Below are 25,321 nucleotides of genomic sequence, written 5' to 3'. Positions count from 1 at the left end.
CCCGATACATTTTTCCATCTGCATTACTAACATAATTCTGTTTATGTTATCATGGGTTGTTCAAAAAATTATACACTATAAATGTAATAAATTTTACAAAACAACTGTGTATGAGATTTTAAAAATATTTTTTATACAAATCAAACATTTATAAAAATTTGACGGTTATAATCGACATGGTATAAAAAAACTTTATCCTAATATAAGATACTGTTTTTCGTATCACAAATGGTATCATTTTTGTTCATTTTATTTATTAAAAAAGGAAAATATAAAAGATAAAATATCAATTTTATCAAAATGTTTCATATATTTGAAAAAAGTGGAATTGTTATTATCAATATATGTGATACTAATAGTTATGTTAAGTCTGTTTCTATAGGATTTTGGATTATTGAAGTTATAATTTTAAACTCTTATTATTGAATTAATGAGTTGACAACTATCGGACCAAAATGAATATATAAATTATATTTTTTTAAATCAAAATTAGAGTACAAAAATATCACATGGCTACTTAAACATCTTAATTATGTTGACACTCTAAACTTTCACCTATCATTTGCAACTCCTATATCAATTGTATTAATAATGATAAGCAAAATAAAACTTAGGGGATTAGGTTAATATCCAAGGAATCATTGAAATTTAAAATGTTCAACTGCCTCATTAAAAACCTCTTCTTATAAAATTCAATGGAATAAATCTAAATAAGAGGAAAAATAATACAGTAATTGACAACAATCAACACTAAGTCATGGGCAACTTAAAAATTTATGAAGTCATATTCTATTATGGAATAAGCCTTTGTTACTACATGGAGACATAAAATTCCACACAAAAAAAATAGCTATAAAACCTACACTAAAATGATGCTCAAGCGACAATATTTAATAAATTTAAAGCAATTACTCCATTTGTTGCTAAAATGTCGTGAAACAATAGAGCAATCACTTAAAGCATGGTCAACGATGTTAGAATCACACTACAATCATATATTAGTTCAATCATTTGTTACTATCCACTTAATATTCAACATTATAGCAGTCAGTTCAACATGTATAACAGGTCTGACTCGTAAGCTAACTACAAATTCATCTAGAAAAGAGTCATAATGATATAAAAAAAACTTCAACTAGCAGAATTATCAGGGAACCCCTAAAAGCACTACCAATATTGCATTTTACCCAAGACGACAGATGAAGCTACCATATCACTTTTTTAATCACCAGATGATTTAGTGCATGACATTCGATGTAGAATTCCTTGAGGACTTTAAAGTCAAACATAGAATATCACATGCATCCCTTAGTCTCCATGTTTGTCAAGTATACACTTACTTTGATATTATGAATGACTTGTTGTAAATTCATACAATTATCTTCAAAAGGAATTTTGTTCATGCAAAACTAAATACTCCAAAAAATGTTAATAATGAGTGAAAGTACTGAAGTAACAATGTCGATTTACAAGGAAGGGGGTTTGAATTGTAAATGTACTTTTTAAAAATTCCTGTTAAAAACTTGAGAAAATAACTCAAGATTGATCTTGGTTATGAAAACAGAAAAATGGAGAACGTTCTTGGTTTTTATCAAAACAGAGAACGTTCCTTGATTAGTTTAAAACAGAAAATCAGTTTGTGTTTTATCTTAGTTAATCAATTAAGTTTAACAAGTAAAGAGATAGGATAGAGAATACCACACAAAGATATATCCTGATTCACTCAACTTGGGTTACGTTCAGTCCTCACACTGTGAGATTTTCCACTAAGTGTTTAAAACAAAGAGCCTTCTTAATTTTACAGCACCTAGTCTAGATCACCTTGATCTGTTTCAATCTCTATTACTTTCCATCCAGAAAGTAACAACAACACCTATCTAACTTTGATAGGATTCAATACAATCTAAACAAACTATAAAGAAACACTTATAGAGTGAGTTTTTACAATAAGATTGTTTTTTGACAGAATCTGAGATATCTCAACTCTTGTTTGAGATTTGATTCTTTACAAAGAATTCAGTAATGATCAAGCAACCTGATATGAGACTTTAGAACTGCTTCTTCTTTGCGAGTTTTGAGAACTTCAAGTATGTGTATGTGATTGATTGGTGGGATTTTACAGCACTTGAATTTCTTCGGTTTATTCCTGGATATTGGCCTTCTATTTATAGGCTTTAGACGCATTTAATGAAGGTCAAAAAGAGCTGTTGGTAGTGCTCTGTATTTTTGACTGAAACCAATATTTCAGAATAAAAATAATCCAGCCTTGAATTGATTTAAACTGCTTTGACTATTCTATTACAGCTTTTGAATATGTTTTGTCTTCTAGTTAAAAAGCCTTTGAAGCTTCTTCCTTAATCTTGGATGGTACAGTTTCGATCTTGAGTCTTAAATGTAGCCAAGAGAAGCTTGGAGGAAGATCATAGGCCATTGCAGAAGAAAACTGATTGCTGCTGAAGTTATGCAGGAAACAGAGATTGATTATCAATCTGAATCTGTCATTTTGATCTTTCTGGAGATTTGATGATCAATCTGGAGTTCCTGTTTTGATCATTCTGGATGTCCTTTGTAATGTCTTATCATATATCAAGGTTAATCAAACTTTTTTGACAGTTTGACTTTTAGAGTTCCGGAACTTTTTTACGTTGACTGTTTCGAGTCCTTCAATTTTAGTAATTTGATATCCTGTTTGAGCTGGGATGAATCCTAATTGTTCTTTGCCATGTACTAATTCTATTTGAATGAAATTTCGAGGCATAATCTTTGTTAAAGAGATGGAGAATGATTAATCAATATGATGTGATGAACATTCTTGAAACTGGAGATCATTATCTATTTTTATGCAGAATCTATTTTTATGGAGAATAGTATAAAAAAAATGTTCAACATCATTTTCTAGAGTGCTATTTTTCTAGAACCCTTTGAGTGAATTTAATTAAGAACAAAATCAAGCAAAACAGAAAAGACAACAATAAGAACATTCTCCATAAAAATAGATAATGATCTCCAGTTTCAAGAATGTTCTTATTGTTGTCTTTTCTGTTTTGCTTGATTTTGTTCTTAATTAAATTCACTCAAAGGGTTCTAGAAAAATAGCACTCTAGAAAATGATGTTGAACATTTTTTTTATACTATTCCCACATATGCTACAATAAAAGATTAAAGGAATACCTTTTTTGACCAAATTATCATCTGTTGTAATGATATTTGGATGATTCTCCAAGAGAAAAATAATGAGACTCTAAATTAATCTACTCAAATACACCATATTTTGATGATTCACTTGAGCGATATAAATATCTTTAATGGTTAACAATCAATAGATGGTAGAATTTTAAACAGTAAAATAAAAAATTAGAAAAACATAAATAACAATATTTTTATATCATCAGCAAGAATTTAATACTTTAATTCATGTATATAAATTACATTAATTAATATTGTTATTTTAAAAAATAACTCGATATTAATAAACACCCAACAATAAAATTACTATAATTCTTTTGGATTTCTAACCGTTAACAAGACAAAATTTTAACGAAACTAATAACTTTTTGACTTAAATATGTTCATATTTAGAGTTTAATCATCTATTTTTAAAATTCAGATTTTTGATTCTTTATTTAAAAAAATCGGAATTTTTTCCCCTTTATACTTTCCGACGTGGTTGTATCATTTATAATGTGACCTCGAGGCAACGTTAACGAGTTGAAAAAAATGAAAACAAATCAAATCTAATTATTATTAATCTATAAGCCATAAAAAATTCAGAAAATGCAATAAATCTCAAACTCAAATAACACAAATATAGAACCAAAACCAGAAGAAAACACCACCAATCACCCAACACAAATCTATAATACCATTAATTCCCAAATATGGATATAATGAAAATATACCATTTTTTGATTTTTGCACAACACAAAAATCAAAGATAACCAACTAAAACCTTGTCCACGAGTCAATCTTCATCCCCAACCTTCACCTCAAACATGACAGTAAAACTTTAAATCTTATTATTGAATTAATGAGTTAACATTTACCGAATCAAAATGTGTATATAAATTACATTTTTTTAAATCAAAATTAGAGTACAAAAATATCACATGACTACTTGAACATCTTAATTATGTTGACACTCTAAACTTTCACTTATCATTTGCAACCACTATATCAATTGTATTAATAATGATAAGCAAAATAAAACTTAGGGGGTTAGATTACTACCCAATAAATCATTGAAATTTAAAATGTCAAACTGTCTCATTAAAACTTCAATGGAATAAATCTAAATAAGAGGAAAAATAACACGGTAATTGACAACAATCAACACTAAGTCATGAACAAACTAAAAATTTAAGAAGTCATATTCTATTATGGAATAAGTCTTTGTTACTATATGGAGACATAAAATTCCACAAAAACAAAATTATCTATAAAACCTACACTAAAATGGTGTTGAAGCGACGATATTTGGTAAATTTAATGCAATTACTCCATCTGTTGCTAAAATGTCATGGAACAATAGAGCAATCACTTAAAGCATGATCAATTATGTTAGAATCACACTACAATAATATATTAGTTCAATCATTTGTTACTATCTACTTAATATTCAACATTATAGCAGTCAGTTCAACATGTAAAGCAGACTTGACTTGTAAGTTAACTACAAATTCATCTAGAAAAGAATCATAATGATCTCAAAAAAACTCTCAACTAGCAGAATTATTAGGGAATCCCTAAAAGCTCTACCAATATTGCATTTTACCCAAGACGACAAATGAAACTGCCATATCACTTTTTTAATTACCAAATGATTTAGTGCATGACAGTCGATGTAGAATTCATACAATTATCTTCAAAACGAATTTTGTTCATGCAAAATCAAATACTCCAAAAAATGTTAATAATTAGTGAAAGTATTACATATTTAGTATGAGTTCCCCGATCCATGTTACAAGCATTTAAGACCTTTAAAGGAGCGGTGAGATTGTCCTTGCAACCAATAATTACTTAAAAATTCAAATAGTTCTAGAAAAATAGCACTCTAGAAAACGACGTTGAGCATTTTTTTTTATACTATTCCTACATATGCTACAATAAAAGATTAAAGGAATACATTTTTTTGACCCAATTATCACCCGTTGCAATGATATTTTGGATGATTCTCTAAGATAAAAATAATGAAACTCTAAATTAATCTACTCAAATACACAATATTTCGATGGTTCACTTGAACGTTATAAACATCTTTAATGGTTAACAATCAATAGATGGTAGAATTTTAAACAATAAAATAAAAAATTAAAAAAACATGAATAACAATATTTTTATATCACCAACAAAAATTTCGTATTTTAATTCATGTATATAAATTACATTAATTAATATTATTATTTTTAAAATTTACTCGGTATTAATAAACACCCAACAATAAAATTACTATAACTCTTTTGGATTTCTAACCGTTAACAAATAAAATTTTAATGAAACTAATAATTTTTTGACTTAAATGTATTTTTTTTAATTATTTATTTTGTTCATATTTAAATTTTAGTCATCTATTTTTAAAATTCAGATTTTTGATTCTTTGTTTAAAAAAGTTGGGATTTTTTTTTCACTATACTTTACGACATGGTTGTATCATTTATAATGTGACCTCGTGGTAACGTTAACGAGTTGAAAAAAATGAAAACAATCAAATCTAATTTTTATTAATTTATAAGCCATAAAAAATTCAGTAAATACAATAAATCTGAAACTCAAATAACACAAATATAGAACCAAAACCAGAAAAAAACACCACCAATCACCCAACACAAATCTATAGTACCATTAATCCCCAAATATGGATATAATGAAAATACACTATTTTTTGAATTTTGCACAACACAAAATCACAAATAACTAAATAAAACCTTGTCCACGAGTGAATCTTCATCCCCAACCTTCAACTCAAACATGACAGTAAATTTTTTTTGCCAAAAAAGAGCTTAAACAAAACGAAAGATGCAAAAGCATAAGTCTAGAATTGCAAAACTATGACACCACAATCGATAGATCAGGCATATCCGTTTAATTACTCTCTTAAACAACGGATTTTCAGTTTAATTATAAAAACACATCTATAAATGAATAATTTAATGAAATGAAAATTAGATAAACAAAATACCTCATAAATGTAACAGTCACATTATCATAAATGGACAAAAAAATATTTTAATAGATAAAAAAACTTGAAACTAGAAAGAAAAAATAAAAATAAAAATATAGATAAAATAAGAGATTAAAAATGCATTTAAATTAAAAAAAAATATAGAGCCAAATAATTTAGAATATTTGGAGTATTAGAGAAAGAAACATTTGGGAAGAGTTAGCGAGGAGAGGAGTTTAGGGTCTGAAACAAATCTTGAATCTTCAAACCCAACAAAACCATGACGGCGGAAATTGAGGCAAACGGCGACGCCGGAGTTCAACAACAAAAGACGGAAATGGAAAAACCTACCGAAAGCAATGAAAACCCCTCGGAACCAGTACTATCGAAGAGAGCAAAGAAGAAGCTAGCGAAGCAACAGAAATATGAGGAAAAGAAGGCAGAGAAGAAAGCAGCAGCAAAGGAACAGAAGAAGAAGGAAGTCGAAAGAAAGCGGAAGGAGTGGGAAGAAAGCATCGCAAGCATTCCTGAGGATGAAAAAATGAAGCTAATCGAATCCCGAATTAGCCTCCGTAAGGAGAGAATGGAGAAGAGAACACAAGAGAAAAACGACAGAAAAGAGAGACTCATGAAAGCTAAAGAACAAGGCCAAAACGTCGTCGTTGATCTTGAGTTTTCTCACCTCATGACTCCTAACGAAATCCGCAGCCTCGTTCAACAGGTTAATTCACCATTTCTGTTTTTTTTTCTTTCTCGAAATCATTGCGATTGTTTATTGTGTTTAATTTTGGATAAATACACAATTTAGACCTAATTATAGGATCATATTGATTAGCATTATCAATATTCCAAAATAATAACTAAAATTGTAAAATGTTAACAAAGTTCGTCAATTGTTATTGAGAATGAAGGTAGTGCACTAGTAGTGGAAAACAAAGTTATACCGTCATCCAGTTATATACGATGTAACAGATTGAATGATTAGTTTTTCACTGCACTGCCTTAAAATTCGTTGTTATTTGCGGTAACTTTATTTTATATTTTATATTTGAAATTTGAAACTAAATGTATAATGTTATAGATGCATCTGATAACAGACTTAGACAGAGAGATGAACTTAATTAACATTTAGCAGTTATAGAGATCATTTTGGAATATTGATACTCTGGAGTACTATGTTGATATGGTTCTACAATTTCAGAAACAGAATTGGATACTTACTCCGATACTTTTAGGCGAACTCTTTCTCAAGAGTGTTAATACTGTTGTATTACTTGAGACCTTATACTACAGATGTTTGATTAAACTGGAAGAGATATGTCTGATCTCCTTAAGTGTTGGTGAGTTATAATTGTATATTTGATTGTGTATTGGTAAATGATGGAGTGAAATAATGTATGTGTAGATAATGTATTGCTATGCGGTGAATGGAAGATGTGAATGCCCTGCACATCTTTGGCTAACTGGATGCGAAGGAGAGATGGAAAATCAATTGAACAAGATTCCTGGATTTGATAAGTGGATAATTGAGAAGGAAAATAAGTCTTATATTGAAGCATTGGAAGACCGTAAAGATGATTTGGTGTATCTAACGGCTGACTCGGATACTGTTCTTGAAGAGCTTGATTTGAACAAGATATATATAATTGGTGGGTTAGTGGATAGGAATCGGTGGAAGGGGATAACTATGGAGAAAGCTCAAGAGCAAGGAATTCAAACGGCTAAACTCCCTATTGCAAATTTCATGAAGATGTCTAGTTCTCAGGTATGGTTCATGTCAACACATTTAATCCCTTTGTTTTTGAGCTGGCCTTTGTGTTTAACTGTTCATTTTAACCTTTGGTTGCTACAAATCTGTACTTTGTATTGATGGATTGCAAATTCGATGTACTTTTTATGGATGGATCATATATTGGATCCTCTTCTGCAGTGGAAGTGCTTCCACTGCCGCAGGAAAAACAAGGATGAGAAGAGAGAGAAAATAAGGAGACAGTGAGAAAAAAAAGAGAATTATCAAAGTAGAGATAGAAAGGATGGACTGGAGAGTGATCCTAGTATAGAGGATCTGAATCCACCGTTAGGCTCTATAGATTGCAGAGACAAAAGTGAATCACCATGTAGTGTTGAAATTATTGTGGTCAGACATTTTGATATATGAAACCAATGAAATTATAATTTGACTTATCACATTAAGTCTATTTGGGTCAATCGATTTGGTCTCAGAAAATGTATCAAAAGGACCAATGCGATTGAGTATTTTAAATTCCACGCATTATTTTAGAATTTCGTTGATTTCAAATACCAAATTGACTGACCTTTGGGTCCATTTTCCTCGGAAAACAGAGGGTTAAGACAAAAAATGGAGGGTTAAGAACCAAAAAAAGATTTAACCGACCTTTATAGATGTAGACTAAATTGGTGATTCACTTGATGACCCTGTCTGAAATGTGGTTGAGGATCTTCAATTTTATGGACCATTTATAAATTTTGTGAATTTCAAATATCAAATTGCCCGATCCTTATAATAGTTGGACTATGTTGGTGATTTTCTCAACAACACAATAGAAAATGTGAATTCCCATTTTTGTCTAAGACATTATTATTCATTTGAGTTTTCAGGTTCTTACTGTGAATCAAGTGGTAGAAATACTACTGAAGTTCCTGGAGACAAGAGATTGGAAAACTTCTTTCTTTGCAGTTATTCCTCAGAGGAAAAGATCTCAAGCCGGTTCAGAAGAAAATGCAAATAATACTGTTGAGGAAGAGGAGGAGTGTGAACACAGAGATGATCTAGTGGCAAGTAAAAAGCAATGTGTTGAAGAGGAAGACTGTGAACAAAAAGATGAACTAATTGCAAGTAAAAAGCAATGTGTTGAGGAGACCCCTTCTAACTGTTAGAATAGTCACTGCCAAACTTGTTTATGACGTGTAGAGTGTAGAACTGGAAAGCCAACACATGACATAAGTTTCAAATTAGAGCTGCAAGTGCAATTTCATACTCACACAGAATTAGAACAATATATGGAGTGAGTCCTTTTAAAGTTGTCTATTCATAATCTTAGATGATTTTAGTCTCTGTTAGAGTAATATTCCTATGCTTATCATAATTGGAAATTTAGTTACACATCAAAAACTTCATCCAAATAATAAAAATCAAAATATGAGATTGAAATTATAAAACAAATATTTGGATTTTGGTGCAACAAAATCGTAAGGGTAAAGGGATAATGTGTTCCCCCCTTCCTTTCTCCATTTTTAATTGATTTTTATTAAAATTATATCCTAAATCAAAATTGTTAGGGTCTTTCTCTCTTTCATTCATCTATCTTCTTCATCAACTCAGATTTTAATCAACTTTCATCATCTTCTACCTCCATATTTATCATCTTTATCCAAGTGGACAAATCTTGCCCTTTTAGAATCTCATGATATGACGGTATTTTTGGTTGAGTGCTTTAATATTTCTAGCTATCCTCTCTTTAATTTTTTATCCAATTGTGCTTTAATCTGAGATTTTAAGAGAAGGCTCTTCTTGAATTTTTTATTTTTGGATTTCAAGATGAGTTGAAGGGATTTTCTTAAACACAAATTTAACTTGAGATACTTTAGGTTTTTATTTTGAAGAAGACGATTGGATAAAGAAAATGAAGCTTGTTTAAGGACCCAATATGAAGGTAGTGTAGGCTTGGTCTTGATGTTGTTTGCTGGTGTTTTTTTTTTAGTTTTATGGAAAGAGGAAGAAGATTACATATGAGAGGAAAAAACCTCAAAGGACTTAGATAAAACACATAATCTAAAGGACCGATATGTATGATATATATTTACGAGACAAAGGTGTTTAATCCACGTCAATCTCGTAACAACCACATGTGTGTATTTAGAGACTTAAAATTATTAATTTTAGAAAATACTTATCACACATGTATTTTTTGTTAATTTTCGTTGTATTATGTACGCCGAAAATTACCAAACATAATAAACTACATTAAAATTTCTTAACTTAGATTTAAAGATATCCTTTATTTATTTTCACGTTAAAATTTATCTTTAAAAAAATGTATTTCATTGAACTAATTTTTATTCTTAATTTATTTAAATTGCAAATTTATTTATATAGTCATTAAATGATATATGAGAAGAAATATTTCATCACAGCACGTCATAATGAAATTCTCATTGACAATAATTGGAGATGAGACAAATACAAATATTATATTTATCAATCGGAAGATTACTACCTATATCTATTATATGTTTATTATGTCTCGTTGACATTCTTAACAATAATGAATTTAAAATTTTAAATAAATCATAACAAAATCATGTTGATTTTGATAGAATATATATTATAATGATCAATATAATGTAATTTAGATAATATTTGGATTAGTTGATTATGATATAGGTTATTAATCTGTAAATGTTCACCTAATATAATAATGACATCATCATTTTATCACTTATGCATCAATAAATTTTTACATATTACATTTTATTATTATTTATATATTACACACTACCACTATAGTATATGATTTTACTAATCAAAATTCCTAGACTCGTTCATACTACTCCTGATGCATTATACTAAATATTCATTTATGACAATGTTTAACCACCAACGCATAATAGAACTTATCTAATAAAATTATTACATTCATTTATTAATTTTTTAATATACGTGGAAAAATCTTAAACCACTTTCATTTTGAAACCGATTTTGTAAAAATAATTAATATATTTAAATGTCTTAATTGCTATCATTCCCATTTAGGCCAATTCCTCATTGGTTGAACTAATACGATGAACTTAATTAGTTGTTTGGATATACATGCTGATTCATTAACCTATATATCTATAAAAAAAAAAAAGCAACATAATTTACACGATTGCCATAATCATTTTTTAAAGTTTCTTATTACCATTTTAATTAACACGGTATTGTGACAAAGTATAAAGAATCCACAGTATTGTGTTTGTATAAGGGTTTTTGTAAAAGAAGGTATTGTATAATTGTATTGTATATAGTTCTTTCTTTTTTGAATAAAATATATAGTTATTTCTTTTGATACACTGCATTTTCAACAATTAGACGAATATTTAATTAAAATTAGCATTAACGAAAAATTTATAGATAATTTAATTATAAACTTTTTTCATTTAAAATTTGAAAATTTTAATTTTCATTAACTAATATATGATATTATAAAAAAAATTGCACCTGTAAAGAATAAATTTTTTCTATTCTTGTGTATAAAAAAGTATATAAAAAAAGTAAAATTCTTCTGCGCCAGGATCAACTTAACTTACAAAAAAAATCCTCGAATCAATTTCTCAAATATATGCGATTGGAATATTCCTAATATTCTGAGAATCAAATATGCATGTAATATAGTCATTTAGATATAAATTCATCATGTAATTTTTTCATTTTATTTATTATTTTACTTTATTGACAATTCAAATAATTTTATTTACGTACAATCGTACCTGAACCTTGAGAATCCATTCTCTAATTTACAAATAAAAGAAAGAAAAAAAAATAGAAAAAGAAAATAAAACACTTTTAGATAATTTGCCTCAGGGACAACTATTTATACAATTGAACCTGTACATATGATGAATGTAACATTTAAATCAATGATTCACTTGATAAATAAAATTAACAGGTTCATTCATACACAATGTATTTGCAATTAATATTTTTTGAACGTAAAAAGAGTGGTTACTTTCATCATTATTTCCTTAAATATGATATAATCTCTTTGATTAATTTCACCATAAATATAACTTGAATTCTGTATTCCCTATACAAAATCTATTTAGAATAATCACGTTTGTCTCAAATGAAGTAGAGGTATAATAATATAATCAGAATTTATTTATATAATTTTTGTAAGATAATATGAACAAATACAGCAGATTCAATGATAACAGAACATTGGCAACAGTGCTTATGATTTTACTATTGGTATCCTCTGTTGTAGTCTTCCCTTATTTTATGACCCCTGAAACTCCAATTTTTTTGTTGCTATGGTTATGTTTTATTCCAATTTTTGTGTTCTTTTATTCTCTTTTTCTTGCAATTTTTGTTTGGTGATATTAATTGTCAAGGATTAATTTGATGGAAGAATTGCTCATGGAGGATGATGCAGCACAAGGTTTACATTTGCAAAATTGGATATTTTTATATTTTCAGGGGAATAAATTATATTTGGATGGAATAGAAAATAATAGAGGGAGTTATATTATTTTATTTTAGTTTTCTTTTTTTTCTCTCCTTTTCTTATTATTTCTTGTGACACAATTGGCCTAGTAAAAAGCATATTATAAGGTCTTCAAGTGGAAAGAAAGATATCAATTAGTGGTAGGGAGGTCAATTCTTGTGAAAAAGTGTTTGTAGTATATCTCATCTTTGTTGATAAGTGGATTTTGAATAAGATTTGATTTCAGAATTTCATTAAAAAATTATGATTTTTTCTATGGATTGATATTCAGTTTTCTATTGGTGGTTTTCTTTAGAAAGAAAAAATAAAGGAAAAAAACGGATTCACAATTGGATGTGAATATGATACAAAAGTATTTTCATTGGAGCTCAAAATTAGGGGTATTCGTGGTGTGCTGATTATAACTCAAAAAAAAAAAAACAATGATCCAAATTATTATAATTTAAATTTAATTGATTTTTGGTTGATATAAATTATAATTTTTGAAATATTATTGTAATACTAATATTATATAATTACATTAAACTAATAAGGTTGAAACAAAATATTATATATAATATACTATAAATTAACGGGAATAATGTTGATCAATTATATTTTAAATATATGAAATAGTAATCAAAATATTATTAAAAAATATTAAAACTAACAAATAATAGTTTAATATTATATTTCATACTAATAAAAAAAATATTAAAATTTATATATGCTGTTTGGTTAGATTTTTAAAAATAAATTCAGAATTTAATTTGACTAATTTTTATAAATAATAATCCAAATACATTTAATAATATTCAATTTTATATTATCGCTTTTATTTTATTTTTAGATTGATGTGTAATTTTTTTAAAGCGGATTAAATGTGAACACTTCCTACCATACTTTCAAGTGATTTTGTAGAAAAATACTTTTTCCACCCTCCAATATAAGTTTGGATGTACATATTTGATGTAAAGTATCCATGACTTTTGTTGATGATTGGTCTTTTTCAGAGACACCATACAATTTCCTCTACAAATAATATTCTGGAAATACTTTATATTTCCTTTGATTCTAAGTAGATGTGGGTAGACATTTCAGGCTCTAATTATGATTTATGATAAAATAATATTTGGTAAAGTTGTAACAAAGTAATCTATAATTTATAATCTATAATCAATAGATTTGTAAATAACTCAAAATTCAAATTTTAAATACACAAACATTTTTAGGCCATTCAAAATAAGCATATCTTATGTGGCTTCATTTTAAAAAATTAAGGAAATTGTGTTTCTATCAAAATGAACAAATATATGAACATTTATATTTATTATAATTATTTATAAGTTACTATTACAAAAATGTTATGTTATAAAATACATCTAATATAGTTCTTAAGTTATAACTTGATCGACAAATGATAAAATTATTAAATTAAATACTTTTTTTTTATCAATTTTAAGTTTAAAAGCTTACATTTATGTGTATGAGTTTAAAATGATATTTATCATCTCTTTAACAAGACAAAATAATAATACATTTAGTACACATAAATATTTATAACCCACTATTACAAAAATAATTATGGTTAATTTCAAAATAATAAATATAACAAAAATAACAAATATAAATTTGCTGTAAAATAATTATTATCATAACAAAATGCTTTCTTCAACAATTTTTAACGCATAAAAAAACCAATATTGATAATATGCTAATAATTTAAGTGATGTGTAGAAAAATTTATATAATAATGCAAAAAATTATAGTGATGTAAAAATTTAATTTAATTTTAAATTACTTAATACTATATTAACAATTTATGGAAAAAATGATTTTTTTTTTAAATTTATTTTCTTTGTTTTAAAAATTTGTGAAAATAAAATTATTATTTTCAGTTATTTTTAAAATTTGTAAAAATGATTTTTTTAAATTTTCTTTTGCTTTAAAAACTTATAAATTATGGCGTTATGACCTCATGGTTAATAAATCATGGCATTAGTACAAGGAAAAATACTTTAAAAAAAGTAATTTAAAAACATATGAGATTTTTTGATGTAGGTTTAAAGTAAATAGAAGTAATTTAAACAAAAAATTGATTTTTTTTATTTGAAATTTTTAAAGCAAAGAAAAGTAATTGTAATAAAAAATTGAAAAAAATAATATTTTTTTTATTTTCAGAAATTTTACAAAGCAATGAAAATAATTATTTTTTTCTAGAAATTATTCAAATAACATTAAGTATTTTATAATTAAATTAAAATTCAATATCACTATTATTTTCTTTTCTGCATCATTATATAAGCTTTGTTACGCATCACTTAAGTTATTGTCTATCATCTACATTAAAGTTCAAATTAAAGAACTGAAACAAAAATTACTTGAAAAAAACTAGAAGATCAAAATTGTAAATTTACTAAAATGACAGAGAACAAAATTGTATTTTAGCGAAAAGAATCATTACTAACAATAAATAAGAATTTGTTTTAGAAAAACAATAAATAAATATAAGAAACTATATTTCTATCAACAATTATTCTATGAATCTACTCATATCTATGGTTGGTTTTTTTTCAATAAACCTCTTTACAGTTGTTTCAAGTTCAGGATCTTAATTCTTTTCGATTACAACTAGAAAAATATCTTAGTATTCGCGCGGATCACACGTATTAGTATTATTTCTAAGACTAATATTATTCATTTGTCAAAGTAATATTTGAAATTTAAGAAAATATATTTATTTAATTTTATAAAAATATTATTAAAAATCGTAAATAATGTTCTCCTTGTAATTTTATATGTATGAGTGGGAAATTTTTGTGTCGTGTTTTGTAATATTTATTCATGATAAATTTGTCTCGTATTTTTTATGTATCAGATATAGATATTTATTTATAATTTTTTTTTTAATATTTATAAATGACAAATATTTATTTTGTGTTTTTTATGTTTGAATGCTAAATATTTATCTAGTATTTTTTTTATTTAAAATTATTAGTGATAAATATATGTACCTTGTCTTTTTTTATTTTATATATATTTATTAGTTACAAATATTTCTCCAACGTATTATATGTGTCAATGACAAATATATGTCTTATATTTTTTATGTATATGTGGCAAAAATTTATTTTATGCTTTTTATATTTCGATAACAAATACACGTATTGTATTTTTTTATAAACTACTTTTTTGTTCTTTATTATTATTTTTTCTATTTACATAAATTGAAATCGTCATTTATTTTAAAATAATTTTTTAATAAATTAACATTTCATTTATTTTAATAAAATTAGAGTTTTATTATTTTGATTATAGATAATAGCTACTATTTCAATACTGAAAAATGTTATGTCGTAATGTTGTTGTTGTTTATTGAAGTTGTGGAGTTTAGATGGAGCCGCGTTGATACTTTGTTTTAGTTTTTGTTTTGAAATAAAGGACAATTATTATGCATTAACGATCTAGTTATTGAATTATTCTTTTTTAATGATTTAATGCTAAAACTAATAAAGATAATGATGTATTTTTATCTTTTGTATAAAACCACACTTAACCACCAAATTTGTAAACGATTTTGATAAAAAATCAACACTAAAAAAAGTCAACATATATGATAAACAATCAACATTGAAAAAAAATCAACTCTCTGATAAAAATCAACACTCTAATATAGTTAATGTCTCTGATAGTATGTCTTTGGTCATTTACTTTTGCTTTTGGTTGTTGTATCTAGTCCAGTAAACTTGCCTCTAGTTATTGCTTTTGGTTCAATAATGCTGCCTCTAGTTACTCCATGCCTCTAGTCAATTAATAATGTTTCTGGTCATTGTCTCCTGTCAAGAAATCATGCCGCCGATGTTCCTATCATTGGTCAAGAAGTCATGCATTTGATTGCTCTTGTATCCGATCTAGTAATCATGCATCTGGTGTTCCTACCTCTGATCCAATAATCGTGTCTTTGATTGCTCTTGCCTCTGGTCTAGTAATCGTGCCCCTGGTGTACCTGCCTCTGGTCATGTAATCATGCCTTTGAGAAAGAAAACATGATTATGGTGTTCCTGCTGTTGGTCAAGAAACCATGCCTCTGGTGTTCATACTTATGGGTCAAGTACTTTCTATTTCATCTAAAATTGAATTCCAAAAACACTTAGAAAAAATTCTAAGTTTCAGTTTTATGCTCAACGACTAGAATTGAACTCAATATATATATTTTTGATAACAATGAACCACCATTTTGAAAGACAAATAAACTATACCATGAGGGATACAATACCATTCCTTGCAGGACATTCAACCATACTTTGAAGGACAAAAGCAATGTTGCAAAGACTTCTATAAATAGAACCTGATTATGAATTCAAATAATATAATCCATCACTACAACTTACAACATTCTTTCAATGTGAACCAATCTCAAATTAGCAAGCAAAAACACTAAATTAGAAAATGGTCAAATTTATCTATGTGTTTTAGTAAGAAAAATCTGAAAGCTTATTCTATAAACATCATCTTGTTAGAGAGAAAATTATGAAATCCACAAACACTTCTTTTTGTAACCAAGCCTAGTAGTGGCTGATTGTGTTCCTTAACGGCTTGACGACACTAAGCTAAAAATTGAGAAGACTTGCTAGAACTTGTAAACTTAGTCTTGTAGTGAATGGCCTTTCCTCAACAACTTGACGATATAAAGTTGTAGGTGAGAAGATTGAACTCAATCATTGTGACTAACCAAAATGTTCAAGTTTAAGTTCTAAATATAGTGGATTAATTTTTTTCCAAGGAAGGGACTAGACGAAACTACTAAGTTAGTAGTTAACCAGAATAAAATTGTTGAGTCATTTATTTTAGGCTAAATATCACCTGTGGTCCCTTAACTTAATTTCAGTTAACGTTTTAGTCTTTTATTTTTTTTTTCCCGATTTAGTCCTTTATTCCTAACAATATCAAATAAAGTATGAAAATATGAGTTTATTTGAAGATTTGCGTTACGAATTTGATGAAATTTGTATTATATTGAAGAATATAATTAATTTTATGAGTTTTGTTTGATTTCTTTTTTGAATTTTTGTATAAAAAAGGATAACATTGTTGAAATTTTAAAATATAAAATATCAAATTGTCACTTAAAATTAAAATAAAGGACAAAGTCGGGAAAAAAAAAGATAAATGACTAAAACGTTACCTGAAATTAAGTTAAGAGACCACAGATGTAATTTAACCTTTATTTTATTATTTCAGTTTTATCACTTCAGTTGTTTTTAAGTCATTCGAAATATTTTCAAAAACTGTAAACACCATTCAATCCCCCTATTTCTTGTGTTTCTTGACCAACAAAATGATTAACATTTACCCCTATTAGCAAGCTCTTGCGAAAATTTACCGTGCCTTGAGAAAGCTCAAAATGAAGAAGATTGGTTTTTATGGCCCTTACATTTGACCAAATATTTTCTCCCAAAATTGACATATAATTAGCAAAATGCAAATGTGAGACTCAAAAAACATCATGAAATCCCACCTAAGCACTCCTTAAGAGGCCAACATTTACATAGTAACGAATTTAAAACACCAACTACTAATAAAACAAATGGTGAAAGTTGATTCCCTTGCCTCAAACCTATGACCAAATTAAATTCATTGGTCTACCATTTACCAAAACATAAGCTAACGTCGAAGTAATACACCTCATTATTCATTTTTGCAACTTCGACAAGAGGTTCAATATTGTCATTACCACATCTAAGTAGCACCATTCCATAGAATCATAAGCCTTTTCGAAATCAACTTTGAACATAATGAGTCCATTTTTCCTCTTTTCATCTTCATCTACAATTTCATTAACAATCAAAATCCCGTAAAAAATCTCCATACATTTCACAAAAGTGTTTTAGTTTTTGCAATAATTTTATCAATAACTTGTTTCAATAAATTCGAAAACACTTTAGGCAACACCTTATATATGCACTCTACTAGAGAAATCCGCCTTTAGATCCTTCCAAAAATATTTTAAGAACCCAAAATTTAACTGTCAAGTCCATGGCTTTTATAACTTGTATAATCCCACACAGCCTGTTTTATCTCCTTCACAAAATTCTTTCTCTAACATAACTACATCAAGATCAACAATAGATGGAAACTAAAGTTTTTTCCCCGACCTTAAAATATTGACTGACTTGAAAGGATTAGCAAAATAATCAAACATTGTTTCTAGAATACTTGACACCTTTCAACCTAGATACATTTACATAAATGCTTACCAACCCATTATGCTTCATTCTTCTTGCTACCATACCGTGGAAAAATTTGGCATTGACATTTGTTTCCTTTAATCAAAGAATCCCAAATTTTTGTCACTAAATGTTCGAATTCATTTGAGAAAATGAATGCTACTACAAAGTTAAATAACGTTGTTCCTTAACTTCTACCTCATCTAAATTAACTCATTCTCCCTTTACTTACAGTACATTTAAACTCTCATTTGTCACCAAAATTTGACATTCTAAATCATTTCCATGCTCTTTATGCCACTTTCTAAAATGAGATTTGATCAAATTTAACTTTTCTTCATAGAAAGAATCATGGTTCCATTTTACGATCACTTGCCTATCCTTTGATGAGATATCATGATGCCCAATCGACTCTATAATTCTAGTTTCCTTCTAATACTGTTTAAATATATTCTTTATAGGAGTCAATTTCAATTTTTTATAATAATAATAACAAGATAAATTAATGCTCAATCTATATTGTCGACAAATCACAACGACAATATGTATGAGTACTTTAGAAATAAATATCGTTTAACTTAAAACATATGCATTTTCAATTATCTAATCAATATGATTTTTTAATCGTAAAAAACTTTCATATTAACAATAAATAGAAATTAAATTATATATATATATATATATATATATATATATATATCTGCAAAATTTATATATTTTCTTAAAAAAACTGAAACAACTTTCTTTTTTAAGTTGTGAATTAAATTACAAAAAATATAGTTTTTAATCATGTTAACATTAATTCCTTTGCAAAACCCTAACTTCTTCCATTTTTGTTTAGTTGATAGTTAATATTAAAATTAAGTAGAGTAATTATAACTGGTAAAATGCATCATATTATGGAAGGTTGAGACTGTTCCGGTGATACCCCTTGGATGCCAACACCAAAAGTTGCCATTCACAAACAACACACCATTTTGAAATACCCCTTGAAATAATATATATTGGGCATGGCACTATACCATATTAAATATTAATCTTGGAATAATTTGCATTTTGTAGTTAGTGAGAAAAAATGAGGCAACCAGAAGTATGGGGACATGGTTCAATTGTGGCATTCTTGATAATTGCAGCAATACTTGTGTTTGGGCCATTCTTCATGGGCCTCGTTTCACCCCCCGGAATTCCGTTGCTATTGGTGTTTCCGTTTGTTTTAGTAGCGCTTCTTATTTTTCTCATTATACTCTCTAATTGATCCATATCACAATGAATATGCTTTGTATATATATATTTTGTGATAACCCATGTGTGTTATATTGTGAAGATTATAATTCTTCGTGAAGCATGTAATTGTTAAAGTGCTTAATTTTTGAATTTTAGAGTAATAAAATCATTTTTGTTTCATTTAATTTCGATTCTTTTATTTATTGCGTTTGTCTTGCTTTCCTTTATTTTTTGAAGTATTATATCTCGTTCTGTTGGTTGTTGTTTCACGAACTACAAAATGATCAAAAACTCCATAAGAGAAAGTAAACCTTTTATACAAATTAAGAGTTTCAATATCTAATTTGGACAATGTAATTTTTATTCTTCAAGTTTTTTTCAAGCCAATCAACTTATCTAACTTTAAAAATAAAAAAGAAGATGCGATCTTGTGATTTACTTTTTTTTTTTTTTATTTAAACCAATTAAATTTGTCTTTTTCTTATCCTAATATTTGGATTTTTATGATGAATTTAAAATCAGAAGAAAGTTTAAATTTTGGTAAACGTGGGAATGGATCAGTTTGAAGGAGAACTTAATTTCTAGGATTTTTATTTTAGAGTCTAGTGGGCATATTTGTGAGTGTAAATAAGTTTTACACCAAATTCAATGAAAAACCTATCATTTGTACATCTCTATCATCAATTTTAAATATTCTTATTTGATAAAATAATAGTTTTTTTTATTAGAGGTTGATGTTAAAAACTAAGAGAAAAGGAAATTGCACCAGTATAAATTTTTTTAGACGTTGTGTAAACAAAGAGAAAATTAAATGTGTATTTTTAATGGAAATTAATTTTATACGAATAATTAACAAAAACAGTTGATTTTAATGGTAATTTCATCCTAAAATAAGTTCATAATGAACAAGTAAATGCTGTCAAAAATCCAAAAATTAATTCTGCACAATATGGTATTATATTCTCTAAATCTTGAAAACTAAGCGAATATTGATTTTGATTTCTGGGTTTTGAGAGTAACAATTATGAGACCATGAGAAAATAATTTATGAATTTAATAAATATATATCGTAAGTATAAATTAGTTTTATACTCACATTCCATTTTTTTTTTTTTGTGTCATAACAATATGAATTTTAAAATTTTAAAATGAAATGTATGATTAATATACTAATGACATGACTTAAATAAATATTATGATTTATTGATGGTGTAAATACATTATTAAATATTTTTTTTTATTGGATGTCATTAATACTAGTTTACGTCACTAGTAGAAAATTGTCCCAAAAAAAATTAGTATATTCTATCTTCCTCAATGTTTACGTGGTTGTCTACATCAACAAGTTAACAAAATGAAGGTGACAATTTAGTAAATGCCTCAAACTTATTTAATGCAGTTATGTTAATAACCAATTTAAAAGAGAATGAACAAATAAAATTGCATATACACTTAAAAATCCTCTGCATTTTATTTTCCCACGGTACATGTCCTTTAACTGCATTTGATTCAATTTTTAAATATTTTGAACAAATTTTGAAAATTTAATCGATAATTTCAAATGAACAAAAATATTAATAATAAAAAAATTGAGGAATATTAAAAGTACAATTAAATTAACCTTTGAAATTATCATATTTATGGCAAATTATCAATGTTGTTGTGTCTAACATAATAAAGTCAAATGATTATTGTAATTTGACAATTATGATTGAATGACAATCTATTTTTTATTTATTTAAAATTAACTATATATAAATTAAATTCTTAAATGAACTGTGAAATTGTCTCTAAGTGCATTGTTGGAAGTCCTAGTCATGTAATAAAGAATACAAATTGGTCCCAAACTCAATAAGGTGATCTCAAATTAATCATAGCGATTATAATTTTTTTTATAATAAGAATTCCTCAATGTGTAAAATATTACCGTAGTTCTTTTGTGAAATTATATATAAATTAAATTCGTTTCAGACGAAGTCGTTAAATATCATATTAAATTTTATATGAATGGATTTGTTGAAGTTCAAACGATAAGATAAAAAACAAGTGATTCATGTATATATTATCTCACAAAGGAACCATACAAAAATTTAACCTACATAGCTTCATAAACTCTCTCTCTATATATATAAACACTTTTTATTAGCAACTTAATTTCGCTCCTAACACACAACAAATTGACATAAAAAAGTTAGGAGGAAGGTAATTAAGAATTACAAGAGTCTTCCATACCATCCATCACAAGTAATCATAACATCACCAACAAATTAACTACACATATATATGGAGGTTACAATATATTGGTAATTAATATAATAGCTATCGTATAATGCGTGGTATACTATTATGAAATTATAGGCAAAGTAAAATAGACTTTGAGGGTACTTTTAATAACTTTATTTCTTTATTTTATTTAGTCAAAGCGTTTTTCATTTTGGAACCGAATATAGGTTGGATCTATTGAATTGATTTAATGGAGGGTTAGGCAATATCTATGTATACATCTATCTATATATTTATTTATTCAGTCTAATTAAGTTTTGAATCTTTTTCTATAGTTACATTGAATTGCAGCTATTAAACTTAACAATATAGCATTATAAATTGGTTTTAATTTTAAAGAATATATATATAGAAAAAAAAGGTGCGTTGTGGTAATTGGAAGAGAACAACAAAACCTTAGAAAAGATATAGACACATAATACTAAAAAGGTTAAAAAGTATGGTAAATTTTATCCGAATTAATTCATATAGTTGCGATATTTTAAGTTCTAATGAATTTAACGACATCTTTATAAGTTTTTTTTTTAGAAATAATTATTGTATTTAATTATTTTAATTATTGTAAATGTAAAATGTATAAAAAAATAAATTGACAGTAATACATATAATATTAATTAAATAGTGAAATTGATAAATAAAAAAAATCAAAGTTGCATTAGAAATCAATTATTGTATAACAAATGAATTAATATTCTTTCACTTTTAGTCCTTAATCTTCGGTGAATCATTAAAATTTGATGATGTGTCAAACCCATTTAGCTTATTATGATATGTGGTATTTAAGTATTAAAATAGTTACATAAAAACACACAATAATATTAAACAAATTAAAATTGATACAAAAGGAATTACACTGGATCTTCATCCTACGTTGCACACGAAATCTCAATTAGAAAGAAAATTTAATTCAGCTACAAATTAAACTCAACTTCAGAGTTCATTTTTTCTTTTGGTTAACATTTCATTTTTTATTATAGCTATTAAAAAATAAATTAAAATAAAGTTTCAAATAATAAATTAATTTAAATAATTTATCAGAAAATATCATATTAAATATTTCATTTATTTGTTACAATATTTTTTGAATAATAAAAATTTCAAAAACAAAAAAAAATTAAAATAAGAAATTATTTTGAGAATCTTTAAATAAAAATTATTTTTGAGAATAACTCTTTTTAAAAAATATAGTTTTTGTCACGTTAAAATCTCTAACGATGAATATATAAAAAATCAAAATTATTATTATTTTCTAAAATTTTAATCATATTAAAATCTCTAATAATAAAACATTAGTTTGCGTTTTATTATGTTATTATGTTGAAATCTCTCCATAGTTTTTTGAATAATATAACTTCAAAGTTAGTTTACATTTTAATTTTTTTCATAAACTCAAATTTTTTATAACCTTTTATTTTATTTTTCTTAACCACCAAAAACTAATTTATAATTGATAAGCTTATAATTAAAAAATACTTATAAATCACAAATTTTTATTTGCATTACACCATAATACAATCGAAGAAGGTGACGAGGAAGATGTATATAATCTTCCATATCCAATAGAAAAACAATAGTGAAGGAGTAAGAAAGTCAATAATATATGGTAAGCAATCACCCATAAAAATAACCCAAAAGCATAAATTGAAAAGAGAAAACAACCACCCGAACCAAACATGTGAACAAGAATAAATCTTATAAAGGGCACTGGAAACCAGAGTTGTTCTTTCCACAATTGTTGAGAATGAGACTCAATGAAATAGGAACATCAAGGTGGAGGCCAAGGACATTAGCTTTAAGGGCAGTGCAAAGACAAGCTGCAGCTTCAAGGTCAGCAAGACCTTGAATGAGTGAGCAACAAGGGAGTGTTGGTGGGGCCCCCAATTTAACCTTGACCAAGTTCAACACTTTTGCACACACACCTAACTTAAGTGCATTTATAGGACATGTAATAGTACCCTTTGGATAAGGATCAACTATTGGGACTGGGACTTCTGGGACAACATAATTAGATTTCACCATAGTTAATGAAATGAGATTGAGACATAAAATTAGTGAAATATTAATGCTAGCAACATTAACCTTAGAAGCCATTTAAAAAAAAAATCTGATTAGTATAGCTAGGATATACTAATTTTTGTGAATAGTAGCTTATTGGTTAATATTAATTTGAGTGATGAAAAATAGGAGAGGTTTAGAGGGAATTTATATGTGTTTAGATTTTGTAGTATTAATTTTAAAAAACTATACTTAGGAAAACCCGTGAACAACATTATGAGATTATAATTGAGATTTGAGATGCTTAATGCAAGCTGGCACCCAGGCTAGGCAACACGAGTTGCATATGATAGTTGCGTGAAATTTGTATTTTATAATAGAATCACTGTAGCATCAAATGTGAATAGTTAGTTTCTTTGGAAACTGTTGGATGGTAATGACATAAATATTTTTTTAAAATAAAAAATTGTACAATAATACTTTAATCTATGTGTGCATAAATCAAATGTTATAAATTTAAGCCAAGTTAATCATAGCAATTCAAAAAGAAACTAGCTGGACCACTATCATTAAAAAAGCAACCAGATTGAGAGTACCACTGAATGCCAAATTAATAGTCTTGCTCTTAAGTTTTTTTTCTTTTCTTTCTCTCATGGATCTACGATGAATAAGTTATATGTATGACTTGGTTTGGGCTCCATAATTGAGTTTTTTCACAAGCCTTTGGTACTAGGCCATCTTTATTGTTGGGCTCTTGTTATTTCCAATCATCTGATTAGGACAATTGGCTATTGTACCCCCCCATTTAAACCTATACCCCCCCAACATAAAAATTTTGTTGTAAAATACCTAAAATACCCCTAAAAAAAACAGTAAAACTCAAAATAACAAAAAATTCAAACACTTTACCCCCACACTGAAAAATCCGGAAAAGTAAGTTTTCGGAAAATTTGGTTTTTACCGGAAATTTCAAAAGGATTGAAATTTCCGGTAGTTCAAAATACATACCGGAAATTTCAAAAACGAAATTTCCGGGAGGCAAACCGGAAATTTGAAAAATCCGGTAGTTGTAAATTCCCGGAAATTTCGTTTTTGAAATTTCCGGTATGTATTTTGAACTACCGGAAATTTCGTTTTTGAAATTTCCGGTATGTACCGGAAATTTCAATCCTCTTGAAATTTCCGGTACAAACTAAATTTTCCGAAAACTTACTTTTCCGGATTTTTCA

At 27.0% G+C, this 25,321-nt stretch overlaps 2 protein-coding genes across 2 annotated transcripts; one reads left to right on the top strand and one right to left on the bottom strand.

The window, feature by feature from the left end:
- The first annotated feature begins 6,335 nt into the window (after positions 1-6,335).
- On the top strand, positions 6,336-9,246 carry LOC101492246 (uncharacterized). Its single transcript, XM_004486295.4, has 3 exons — positions 6,336-6,878; positions 7,563-7,922; positions 8,777-9,246. Exons 1-3 carry the CDS (start codon positions 6,438-6,440, stop codon positions 9,053-9,055), a joined length of 1,080 nt encoding a protein of 359 aa, XP_004486352.1. The 5' UTR covers positions 6,336-6,437; the 3' UTR covers positions 9,056-9,246.
- A 14,321-nt stretch (positions 9,247-23,567) lies between these two features.
- LOC101491913 (14 kDa proline-rich protein DC2.15-like) lies at positions 23,568-24,234 on the bottom strand. Its single transcript, NM_001279179.1, is given in 1 exon segment — positions 23,568-24,234. A coding segment is annotated over 1 exon segment (399 nt). The 5' UTR covers positions 24,189-24,234; the 3' UTR covers positions 23,568-23,789.
- Positions 24,235-25,321: the final 1,087 nt, after the last annotated feature.

Source organism: Cicer arietinum, chromosome 1, assembly GCF_000331145.2.
Source record: "Cicer arietinum cultivar CDC Frontier isolate Library 1 chromosome 1, Cicar.CDCFrontier_v2.0, whole genome shotgun sequence".
Classification (NCBI taxonomy): domain Eukaryota; kingdom Viridiplantae; phylum Streptophyta; class Magnoliopsida; order Fabales; family Fabaceae; genus Cicer; species Cicer arietinum.
The sequence above is the reverse complement of the archived record's forward strand: the minus strand, read 5'-3'. Positions and strand labels throughout refer to the sequence as shown.